This window comes from Idiotropiscis lumnitzeri, chromosome 12 (genome assembly GCF_059441095.1).
Source record: "Idiotropiscis lumnitzeri isolate Australia: NSW breed Sydney's pygmy pipehorse chromosome 12, RoL_Ilum_1.0, whole genome shotgun sequence".
NCBI lineage: Eukaryota > Metazoa > Chordata > Actinopteri > Syngnathiformes > Syngnathidae > Idiotropiscis > Idiotropiscis lumnitzeri.
In genome coordinates, this window is record NC_142402.1 from 4,294,868 (window position 1) to 4,307,851 (window position 12,984).

A 12,984-nucleotide genomic window follows, 5' to 3' on the forward strand; every position below is an offset into this window, starting at 1 on the left:
GCGTGGAAGATTTAATTCCTCTGTTGGATGGTTACATGCAAACAATTCGCACATTCAGGATTGTTTTTTTAAAGTTGGATAAGAAACTAACTGTAATAAAAGGAACAATGTGAAACACTTTCTGAAATTTTCCTTCATCCTCGTTCTTTGCAATCCCTATTGTGTCCAGTTGGTGGCGCGGTGTCTGAGCGAGTTAGAAAAAAATGAAAAGAAAAGCCGCCACACGTCAGATTCAGCTGAAGAAGACGCTGTGGCTGGACGATGCGACTAATCCAAGAATTTGCACACCGTGGCAAGAATAAACCTGTTTAGCTTTAGAGAAGGCCTAACAAGGAATCTCGTGTCAATTCTACATATCGGCTGACGCGATACATCTCCGACTCTTGTTTTAGGTATGAGCACTTGAACAGTGAGCATATGTGATGTTTACAACCGTATGGCTATGAGCTAGCATGGGACCACTACACATCAAGTAGCTCACAAGCTAACCGGCCTCGATCACTTTGCTAATTAATTTTGATCACGTTTTACTGAATAATCTCGCGGGTAGATTTTAAACAGGGGCGACCTTCGTCATTTAACGAATTCGTCAGTTTGAAGCTGTCGCATAAGGCAAACTTTACCCAGAATTTCTTCACGGCACTGCAAATGTTTCTTAACATTATACAGGGAATTTGGTATCGTTTATGCTCAACTATTTACTTGCATAATTTCATACTAGAAAACTGTGTTAGTATTTGTGCTTATATATCTACGAAAGAATATTATTATCCGAAATTTGCATATAAGATGCCAAACTCCATGTTAAAGATAAAATGTGTTATTTTTCATATGCTGAAATGTAAGACAATTTAACAATTGAGGTTAAGACAGTACAGCATTTATTTATTTGTTTATTTCAAACTTAAATGTGTCCAGGTAAAGCAATTAAGAACTGAATGGTTTTCTTGCAGTGGTAACCTGGCTGCCGACAGCAGAGTAAAACGAGGCAAAAGGAATCACAAATTTATTTACAACAAACAAGACAATCTAATGCAGACAAATCTACATTACACAAAACAATATTTTGTTTAATAATGTCACAATCAAGACAAAATCTTCAGGCGAAATTCTACGTATCTCCTTTTACATTGGCACTTTGCATCCCGGAAGTGCAGTTGTATTCCCTCCTGTTGCACATGTACTTTGAAGCTGCTTATCTGTTTGAAGTTGGCAGAGGAGAAAAAGGTTAAAGTCTCCTTTGACTGATGTGAAGGCCGGGATTATAGATGATGCGATCACTATATGCATGACATCCCTGACGTATATAATTTAATTTCCCCTTTTAGGTTTCTCAGGCATATTGTGCTCTTCAGCCCCTCACTATGGTGGACTACTACCAGATTCTCGGAGTACGGAGAGATGCGTCTGCAGACGACATAAAGAAATCGTCAGTTGATAAGTTTTTCAAGTTTACATTTGTCGTCTAAACTTGTCAAAGAAAGTGAAACGTTTGGGAGGTTTAGTGAAATGGTTTGATTTTCAAAACGTACAAAGACAAAATACATTTTAAAATAATTGTTTTGAAATATGAGCTTTTACAATGCATGGGCCAATATTAGATTCTGATGGTATGATTACTGCGAGAACAAACTATAGCCATATTTTGGTAAATAAAAAAATGCATTTTTCTCCATTGAGCACATTATATTTTTTACAGAAAATAAAGAATATTTAGTAGAGAAGAAACATTTGAATAAATGAACTAACATTCTTCTATTTTAATTATATTTTGCTTGTCTCAGTGTCCCATCACTGGTTCACTATTTTTCGAACAGAGAACAGACCCATGGGCTACTGGAGTGTGTGTGTGTGTTTTTTTTGTTTTGTTTGTTTTTTTGTGGTCAATGCACATTACCAGAAAAGTAAAAAAAAACTAATTTACAATCATATGTCCTATATGCCGCCCACTAGTCCAAATGCAACGTTCTGATTAATACTGCATTTGTGGAATATGAAGTAAGATGACAAATCCACCAATTTTTATCCATCTCAGAAGGCAGCTATTTTGCCACTTCCTTTCGAATGAAAATTACACCACAGTTGCTCATTGTTCATCTTGCAAATGTCACATGATCGAACCCAAAAAAACAAGTGAGCCGTGAGGGTTGTTCCACAAACGCAATATTAATCATAATAGCATATTTAGATGACTGCATTTTCACGACCATAAGCCGCACCTTGTTAAAAGGCTGCCTCTCGGTTACGGGTGCTATTTCACGCACATTTGGCTCATCACATTATTGGGCGCTGGCATGGTAAAACATACTTTAGATTAAAACATACGGTAACATGCATGCAAGCTAAAACATTTGCTAGGATGCATGCAAGCATATGCTCTTAAATAGGCCGGTTGTTTTTTAAGTATTTTACATGCCAGGTTACCTCTCCTCATTGTCAAGAGTCTGTCTGGTTGCTGTGCCGCCCCTCAGAAATTATGCCAACTTGCAAAAACTCAAACAACAGTGCAAGCCGACACATTAGCCAATGTGTCCACAATCCATTCACAAATTGTGGTGGAACTCCCCCGGCGCTGCCTCTCCGTCTTAGTAAAGCTTCACCATTTGTAAAAAAATGTCATGTCATATATGGGCCGCGGCTTAGCTGGAGGCAAAAACAGCTAGCGTGCTTGTTTGAAGACGCTGGTGAGCATATTTCAACAGCATTATTTACGTAGGAATGGACGGGAAAAACGGTCATTTAAGTTGACTGACTGATGGGACAATAGTTCCCTTCATTAACTTAAAAAGTGTCTCATTCACTCAACTCTGCAAGTACCCAGTCGTATGGTGCACTGATAAGAAGTCCCAACAAAAAAATGAAAAGACTCAGTGACAGTCAGTATTAGCCGTCACTGAAAAGTTTGACTTCATAAAATCACAATCGGTAATTGGCCCATGCCTAGCTAACCTAATAAATAATTTGTTTCATTTACAGTATTCCAAAACGTGGAACCAAGCAGCTTTTAATTTGACGAATGAAATTTCCAAACATGTCACAGTTGAGCAATGAAAATGTCAGAGTCCGCCATCATAGTGAATGCTCATCAGCTATTTGCTTTTGGAACAACATGAATTACATCTCCGGGAGGAGAAAGTGAGAGCAAAAGACAGCGAGACTCGAATAAGAGCAACGCGGAAATGTTTCGCGTGACTGTGTGAAGAAGCTGTTGAGAGCCAAAATAAGCATCTTAAATTGTGTTTCATTTGAGCAAAGTTAGTATGTGCAATATATACAGCCATCTTTGCTGTGAGACCCCGGTTTGAACTCATCTGTGAATTTGCCTGGTGTGACAACAAGAGTCTGAGATAGGTTCCGGTATGTTGCGTAACGTTGCGCTCGGCTTCGTTTGATGGGAAAAGCATCTACTGGTGTTTATAATGTAGATCGTGGGTGTCAAACTCTGGCCCACGGGCCAAATTTGGCCCGCAGTTAAATTATATTTGCCCCGTGAGGCTATACTAAATGACTACTATACCATGTTCCATTCAAAACAATAATAGTAACATTCAAACTAATAATAGTAATTTTAAAAAGTAAACATTGTATTGCATTAATAAAACCACTTCATTAAAAATCATTAAAAAATCAGCATCTATATTGTTTTGAAAAAATTAAATACGGCTTTGTTGAAGTTTTACTTTCGGCCCACTGTGTATATGAGTTTGACACCCCTGATATAGATTATTCTTTTCGAGTTCAATCATGGTCAACTTCGTTCTTTGGTTTTAACAGACATTTAATGTTGTCTACATCTCTTTACATGTTCAAACAACACCCCAACTATGCCGTCAGAACTAAGAAAAGGGCAATATAAAAACTCAATTGGCGCACAAAATAACTATGGTTCACATAAAACGGTAAAGAAAACAAATTTCACAATATTTACCTCATTGGCCACATTCTCTCAAAAGGAATAAAAATGTACACAAATCTTAACAAAAACACGACTTGTCTTCTCGGCCAAACTCTCTTCTAGTTACAGCGCCTCTTGTGGCCATTATCTTTATCTATTGCTTGCGTCCCTAAACAACGATGTATATATGTGGAACAAAAGATGACTTCCCCCTCGTCACGATGGTTTTAAAACAAAATAAATTACGTACTTTAAATTGTAACCTGAAATAATGTCTTTATTTATTGTGCTTTCAACCAAATTAAAACTATAAAATAAAAGAAGGAAATAAATGATCACAGATAATACCACATTTAATAACGTGGAGGCCCGCAGCTATTAGTCCGAAGTGGCTAATTTATGTACAAATTAGTTTTCTGGCTAAATTCAGCTGTTGTGGCTTTTAACAGGCTAAGTTTTATGTTCCCGAAATTACGGTCATCAAATAACCCCGCCTGCTTGATGTATCCGCTTAACCAGCCACGCCCCCTTGCACTGGTTAGGCTTGTTCTACATGGTCTAATGTTGGTCGTCTCAAACAAAAGCTGCTCAGTTGGGGGAAAAAAAAGATCTATCGTAGCTCAGTGGTTGTACGTCTCACAATGAGGCAAGGGCAAAGAAAAATGTAACTATTGTATTGGCTGTGACAATTTTTCGTGACAGCCCAACAATCAATTGGAGCGTATAATAAATAAAATACATTTTAATGGTGGTCACAAGTTGGTGGCAGATCATTAATCCTTCAGAACAACAATTTATCACGTTGCTTATTTTGTTAATTGCCATTTACTGTCAATGTCTTGAGCTGTTTCTAGAATTATTTCAAAGGGGTAGACAATGGTCACTGAAATGACGTGAAACAGATCAAAGTTGTATGTTCATTGCATTGGCATTCGTAGGCATGAATTGTTGTAGGTCGAGTCCATTTCAAACCTGTAGAGAACTTCCTGAACCCGCTATTGAGATCATGCTGAAATCAAAGTTATCCTGGTAGCAAACAAGCAGAAGTACAAGTCTAATTTTGCTGCTGACCATTATTCGCAGGTACAGAAAACTGGCTCTAAGGTGGCACCCTGACAAAAACCCAGAAGACAAAGAAGAGGCTGAGAAGAAATTCAAGGAGCTGTCAGAGGCTTATGAAGTCCTATCTGATGGTTTGTAATGGCGTCACTTGAAACTTGCCCCTTGATAACACTTATTTTTATTATTTTCATTGATCTTTTTTTGGTGTGCTTTGAGCAGATAATTGTTTTCAAATTGGTGAGCCATGTTTTTTTTCCCCGTCAGTGAACAAGCGGAGCACATATGATCTATACGGCAAAGAAGGACTTACGGGAGGTGCTCGAGGGCGAGGTAATGTGATCATTTTACGCCAAGTTACAAAAACAATTGTTTTGCAAAAGCTTAACAAAAGTTCACTTTCATGTACCCAAAATGGTGTGAGTCCAACAACTTGAAATAGCAGAATTCGTGGAAAGCTTTACACTTGCGTTGTAACTTTTGATCTATGTCATCAAGTAATACGTCATCATATCTAGTAGCACTGCAGCAACACTGTAAGATGTTTTTTTTTTTTTTTTTTAATTATTATTTTTTTTTATGCTTTTCTTGCGACATATTCTAAAAGGCGGCGTTTATTACACGTTTTTGGGGGGGAACGGGGTTGGAGGCCGACAATTTGAATGAATTGAATGAATAAGACGGAGGGTTGTGGCCGGAACAGTAAAAAGATCGCTTACATCACATTAATTCAGTTTTAAATCTTTTACAACCTACTGTATCCCACAATAGTTATTATATTATAATTATATAATCCGTAGTTTTAAAAAAATGTTCACCAAATTATTTGAATACATTTGTTCCAGGGGGTCACTTCCACAATGGAGATCTTTTCCATGAACCCTTCACATTCCGCAACCCGGAAGATGTCTTTAGGGAGTTCTTTGGAGGCAGGGACCCATTTGCCGACCTTTTCGGTAAGTCCATTTGTCTTTGGTTTTCCTCAAAAACTGTTGATTGATATCAAACTACTTTCTCACTGTCTCTCCTCTTGATGTTCAAGGTGCAGATCCATTTAGTGATGATCCTTTTTTTGGCAATGGACGACGCCACCATAGTCGGGCGAGTCGAAGCCGGACAGGGGGTTCATTTTTAGGGGGCTTTGTAGGTTTTCCTCCCTTTGGTGCTGGCTTCTCACCTTTTGATCCGGGTAAGAAACCAACAAAAAAGCGCAAAAGAATTGCCTCCATGCTTTGAGCATACTTTTTGATTATGTTTTTATTTAATTTTTTTTACCTCAGGTTTTGGTTCGTTTGGCACCATGAGTACAATGGGTCACATGGGTCATATGGGTCACATGACAACCATGGGTAGTCTAGGAGGCGGGGGCTTCACCTCTTTTTCCAGCAGCTCCTTTGGGGGAGGTGGTGGTGGAGGAGGCATGGGTAACTTTCGATCCGTGTCTACTTCCACCAAAATCATCAATGGCAGAAAGATTACTACTAAAAGGTAAACACTCATTAAATGAAATCCTAGTGTAAAGCATTTTTATTATACCCATTTTTATTGACGCATAGAATCATCAAAGTTGTTATCTCAACTGTCAAGGTAATGCCGGCCAGATTTAATGTCACGCTATTTACCTTTTCTGCTCTTTATTACCAAGCAGTGCTGTTTTTGACAGGCATTTTAGATTTAGTCTTAGTCTTTTGGAGCAAAATCCTTATTAGTTTTTGTCACATTTAGTAATTCCTATTTCTGATAGTTTAATTCGAGTTTTAGTGGACTGAAACTTTTTAGTTTTTGTAAATTTAGCGTGTTTTATTTCAAACATTCATACAAGGTCTGAATGTTTGATATCTGATGAGCATTTTCGTCCAAATGACTAAGAATAAATCTAAAATGCCTGCCAAAAACAACACTCCTCCACGGTGTGTGCGACGTGTGCTTTCCTGATCGGCTGCACCAGTAGCAAACACCCAGTAGCAAAGACTTTCTGATGGACTACTAGGGATTATGCATTACAAACAGATAAAGTGGTATGAGCGGAATCAATGCTCATTGGTCCAAAATAAGACGAGAACCAAAACGTTTTATTTGGCAACATAAATAAACTAAATAAAAATGTTTTAACAACATAGACTTGCAGTAGACTTGTTCTAATACAGTAGCACAAGTACAGACTCGATCAAACATGTCTTCTTTCCTTGGAACAGCTTGCTGTTATCATAACCAAGTAGCTTGATTCACTTTTAGGAAAGTCCTCCTCTCCTCTCAACGGCAGTGTTGTTTTCGTCAACGATGACAATGACAAAAATATTTCGTTAACGCCCCTTTTTTTCATGACGACAACGAGACGATGACGAGCTAAACGAGTTTATACGATGACGAAAACATGACGTGACGTACGTGAAATTTTCGTTGACGAGACGGGACAAAATTGTTAGCGTGTGGTTTGTTCAAATTTATGACAACCCTTCCTATTGTACATGGAATCTGTCTTTCAAAACATTGCAATGAAGTGCAACCTATCTTTCGTTTGGTTACGCCCACCACCGGGACAGCACGCAGGGCGCATGCGCCGTACACACACGGACACAAGAAAACACGACCACGTCTGCAATCATTCATCTCGGCTCGCACACACGGACACGCGTTCCTTTGACGGACCATGGCGACTGACACTCGCAAGGCTACTTCGCTCTGATAACCGCAAGCTGGAGCAAGTAAACAAGTCATGTGTTTGATTAAGTTTGTACTTGTGCTACTGCACTAAAAGAACAAGTCTATTACCAGTCTATGTTGTTAAAATGTTTTTATTTTATGTTGCTTTAAGTGAAACAAAGCCAATTTCCAAATAAAACGTTTTGGTTCTTGGCATATTTTGGAGCAATGAGCATTGATTCCACTGTTACGTTATCTGTTTGTGATGCATAATCCTAAATAGTCCGACAGAAAGTCTTTGCTCCTGGGTGGAAACCTTTGTATGCCTATTTTTAACTAAAACAAACTAAAACCTTTTTGAGTCTTGATCTAATAAATTTACAAAAACTAGACAAACTTTTTTTTTTGCGTTTCCGCCGACTAAAACCAACTAAAACCTTTTTGAGTTTTCGTCGACTAAAACTAGGCTAAAACTATCACAAATAGGAATGACTAAATCTGATAAGCATTTTCGTCCAAATGACTAAGAATAAATCTACAATGCCTGCCAAAAACAACACTGCTCCACGGTGTGTGCGACGTGTGCTTTCCTGATAGGCTGCACCAGAATTGCTTTTTTTTTTGAGCGACATATTACATGTACAATAGGAAAGGATGTCAACAATTTTGAACATCTGACGGACCACACGCTAGGGGCCTTAATGAAATATTTTCGTCATCGTCATCTTTGACGAAAACAACACTGCTTTCAAGTCACTGATGGTGTAGTGGTGCACTGGCCTGACTTGTGTATGAGCAGTGTGGCATCGGTTCCCACTCAGTGTTGGTGTCTGTGTGTGCCCTGCGACTGGCTGGCGATCCGTTCGGGCTGTCGTGCGCCTTTCGCCCAAAGTCCGCTGGGATAGACTCCAGCACTCAAGTTTTAATAATAATATTAATGATTGTTATTATATAATATGTAATGTTAGCTATGTTGTCATATTTATGAATAAATGGTTAGGTTCAGCAACAGGTGGAATTTTCTTCCGAACCATATTGCTATAAAAACACATGATAAAATCCTTTTTGTGCAAACTTTTCATGGTCAAACTTAAAAAGGAAAATATCTCAAAATCCTGTTACACCTGGAGAAAATGGTAAAGACATCGCCGTCAAAAATAGGTTTTGGGAAACAAATCCATCCTTGATTAAAATTTGTTGTTGACCAGTGTAATCTACACAACTGCTGAATCATGTCATTTGTGTATCACGTTTGTCTTTTTCCTAACAAATAATCACATCTATATCAAACACTGATGTGCGATGAGGCACTGACATTATAGTTTGATTTACAAATTTATGAGTCAAAGTGGTGTAACCCTTATGTTGAAAAACTGGTTTGGGAAAAAATGGATCAGCATTCTTTTCACACGTAGCCTTGTGGTCAAAAGGAGCGTCACGTTTCCAGTCATGTAGTGAGTGTATTAGCTTTCGCAATTTCTTACATATTCAATAGACATTAGTGCTGCTTTGTTAAACTGCGGCTTAACTTAGCCAGCATTAACTACATGACCAAACGGGTGAAAATCAATGAAACTGCTTTAAACACTGAAAATGTATCTGCTCTCGACTGAAGTACTTGTGTGCTTGTGCCATGGGAAAACTATTCAAATTTAATTTACCCCACCCCCCTAAAATTTCATCACTTCATTTAAGATCATGATGCAAATGTAATAATTGAATAAAGATAACACAAGAAAACATAAATGAAAAAGTAAATGGCAATTTGATTTACTAAGGGGAAAAAAATCAAAGCTACCTGACCTTGTGTGGAAAAAGTACTTGATTATGGAAAAAATATTCAGCGCGATTATTTTGGTAATAATTGAAATCACGATTATTCAAACGATTTCTTTTTTTTTATATATATACTAAACAAGAAAATGTTTAAATGTTAAAAAATATTAAGACAAATCAAATTCTTTGAAACGTAACTATGTAAGATACTTTTGGACACCTGGTAGTTAGTTTGTAGTAAAAAGGGGCAAATTCTAAATTCTTGTATGGTTCGCTTGTATAAACAAACAGTGCAATGGCATTTACTTGCGATACAATTCTAAATTGCTGTCTGTTGTGACATTGCAATAGATCTCTAAAGTGCAAATTTTGAAACCAAGAATGCTCTCTCTAAAATAACAGACATTGTAAAATGAATACTATTTTAACAATGGTTTATATAAATATGGATATATATACAAAATCATTTCTTTTTTATGATTTTGCCAATTGTGTAATCAAGTGTCGTCTTAATTAAATTTCGATTAATTGCACAGCTCGACTTGGCCCCCATGTTAAATAGTGAATTTACCTTAGGTTATCAAATTTCTGGGTTCATTTTCACGAACCACACCTAAGCCTGATTACCTCCAGATTAGGGCTGGGTGATAAAATATCTCACAATATTTTTTCCAAAAACTCAATAACACATTTTTAATATTTACACACTAATAAGCATCACCTATATATAAATACTGATGTCATCATTTATGAAGCGTGTTTCTGACGTAAATAATCATTAGTTAGTAGTATGTTATTTTTGGACAGTCTTGAACGCCGATGGAAGGAGAAATACAGCGTCTAACACTATTATCTCATATACGATTGCAGTGACAACAGGCGCTATAGCTTTTCTTTAGCGTGCTTTTGGAGTTGCAAAGCTTTCCTCGACATCCATATGGTTCATGGTGGGAAAGAATTGGTTTCGGTGGTGACCATTTTGGCACATCTAACAATGTCATCCTGACCGACAGCAATCTTACCAACCTCGAATCATTTACAGACGAGGGACGTGGACTTGCTTCTTGCTATTAATTCACCCACTGAGATGGGACACTCCTTATTTGAAACATTTGTAAGGCTGCAGGAACCAATCACAGTCATGTGATTGGTTCCTGCCCGCTGATTCGCAAAATGAAGGTTCATCACTTCATCCTCCTTTGCCGTCAATGCGCACTGATTTGCCGAATGAAATTCTCACCACTTCCTCCTACTTTGCGGCCATTGCCAGACTTTTTGTCTTTCCTTTTCCGAGGCAGTATAAATTTTTGATCATGTAAAAGTGCACATCGTAAATCAGAATTGACAATGATATCAGACAGCCAAAAGATCTCAAAAACCTACAACAAAATGCCACGGTCCAAAAAAATTTACGAACAGCTGCGAAATAAAGTAATTGAAATCTATCACTTCTAAAAGGGTTACAAATTCCGTTTGTACACCAGCAAACCAAGGTCAAGGTCATCATCCACAAACCCAGAAAGAGAGGACCTGGATAACTTGCTGTGATTGGAACTATGAAATCTATTCATTTCCAGAAAATTCTAAGGACCTCAAGCGAAAGCGCATTTGGGATCTGCATCACATGAACAATTGAAAAGATCAACACCTGAAAGGCTTCCGCAAACAAGATGAATGGTTTGAAGTTGGCTTGAAGCTGATTGAAATGTGTCATAATAACCTTTGAGAGGCCCTGCAGTGATGCTCAATTAAAGCAATTCTGCAAGGAAGTCTGGGCCAAAATATCCCCACGCAAATATTGCCAGTCATTGCCAGTTATAGAAAACGCTTGATTTCAGTCTTTGCTGCTGACCAAACCAGTTATCCGGTTGAGGGAGCAAATCCTTTTTCACACAGTGCTGTATAGGTTTGGATTATGTTCTACCGAAAGGAAAAGGCCTTGTTTTTAAAACTGCATTTTGTCTTTACTTGTGTGGTCTCTGACTAATAATTAAATTTGTTTGATGATGGGGAAACATTTAATTTTGACAAACGTGCAAAAAAAAAAAGAAATCTGGAGAGGGACTTTTGTTTCACGTCTTGCTCAACATAATGAGCTTTAAAACTTTTCTCCAGCGAACCATACATTTACTGCAACCAGAAAGAGATGTTAGATATTTAAGCTCATACTCTAAACCCAAACGTGAATAGAATATAAAAAATGTGTTGGGCCGACAGAATGAGCAGTTTGTGTACGAATGACATAAAAATGGGCCCCAAAAAAAAATTTTTTTAAACCTGAAATATGGCTTCTGGCAAATTCCAGTCAAATCACAGAGATGATTGTGGGCTTTTCTTTCTTTTGTGCCATGTGTCCAAACCGTGTTGTGTGGTATGTTCTCCTTTCCCAGGATCGTAGAGAACGGCCAGGAGCGCGTTGAGGTGGAAGAGGACGGCCAGCTTAGGTCACTAACCATCAATGGTAAAGAGCAGCTGCTACGACTGGAACACAAGTAATGAACCAAGAGTTACCTCGGCACAAACATACCAACAAACTTGAGCTTCAAACAAAACATCCGATCGGCAACAACAAAAAGCAACAAAGAATTGTAATAATAGTGTGACATTGTTCTGTTTTGATGTACATACTTTAGTTGTGTTTCTTTCCATTGATGGTCTCTCCTGCCTCACCTTGTCATCTGACGCTTGGCATGCGTGGATTTGGGTGATGACTATGCATTTTGTTGAAATACTTAAGAACTGAAACTGGCCTTGAATTTTGGCTCGGGTTGGTGTTGATGCTTCAGTGTGTGGGACCACAATGTTTGTCTGACCCCTCTATTCCGGTATTTTGTGTGAACACTCCTTGTGTGCGTGTCAGACGGCTAACAGCATTCCAAAAAAGTTCAACTCTGCTTTCCTTGTAAATTAAACATGTGTCAAACTGAATAATCTAATGTGGGTTCACATAATCAATGCAGCATCCCCTCTCTGTTTATTGATTGTCTAACCTGTTCTTAATTACTGTGTTGTTGTTTTTGTTTTTGTTTTATTCCAACGCTGGTATGATGCATTTTGTATGTTTTTGTTTATTTAATGATGCATGTGTACCTGTTGATGTTAAGTCTTAATGTTGAAGCTGCATTATGATGCACAAATAACTTGAGTCATTCTATAAATTATAATGTATATGAATTCAGAAGTTTAGTGTACTTTGTAAACCAATAAATTTAAGTTTCATTCTGTTTTGGGTGTCCTGAAGTTTGGTCTTTCCTCTACAGTGAAATCATCAAAACCATTGACACACATTTTATTGATGATGAGTAAGTACATTTTATTTGTAGCGCATGTGGACTCAAAAAGTCATTGTCAAATTACATGAAACAGTCAGAATCAGTAAATTTAAAAAATCAAGTCTCAATTTGAATGACTGCCTAAAAAAATATAAATTTTTTTAAATCAACTTTTTCACTTTGCTTGAATACTCATGATAAAAACCCACTACATTCAAATTCATTTCTATAATTATTCAAGAATGAAAATGAGAATCAGCAACCATTTAGAAGCTGACGCCTACTTCTCTGCTGCTGATTCAGTGCAAAGGGCAACAACTTCGGTGCATACTTCTTCAT

General features: G+C 37.7%; 1 protein-coding gene across 1 annotated transcript; it reads left to right on the plus strand.

The window, feature by feature from the left end:
- The first annotated feature begins 209 nt into the window (after window positions 1-209).
- LOC148325575 (dnaJ homolog subfamily B member 6-like) lies at window positions 210-12,597 on the plus strand. Its single transcript, XM_088311760.1, has 8 exons — window positions 210-392; window positions 1,329-1,429; window positions 4,979-5,088; window positions 5,222-5,287; window positions 5,800-5,910; window positions 5,997-6,143; window positions 6,235-6,442; window positions 11,764-12,597. Exons 2-8 carry the CDS (start codon window positions 1,365-1,367, stop codon window positions 11,867-11,869), a joined length of 813 nt encoding a protein of 270 aa, XP_088167886.1. The 5' UTR covers window positions 210-392; window positions 1,329-1,364; the 3' UTR covers window positions 11,870-12,597.
- The last annotated feature ends 387 nt before the right edge of the window (window positions 12,598-12,984 follow it).

Excerpts from the sequence above, each read along its gene's own strand:
- LOC148325575 (XM_088311760.1), top strand. The coding sequence starts at position 1,365 with ATGGTGGACTACTACCAGATTCTCGGAGTACGGAGAGATGCGTCTGCA. Across the intron at positions 5,288-5,799 it reads GGGAGGTGCTCGAGGGCGAG|GGGGTCACTTCCACAATGGA; the intron begins GTAATGTGATCA and ends CATTTGTTCCAG. Across the intron at positions 6,144-6,234 it reads CTTCTCACCTTTTGATCCGG|GTTTTGGTTCGTTTGGCACC; the intron begins GTAAGAAACCAA and ends TTTTTACCTCAG.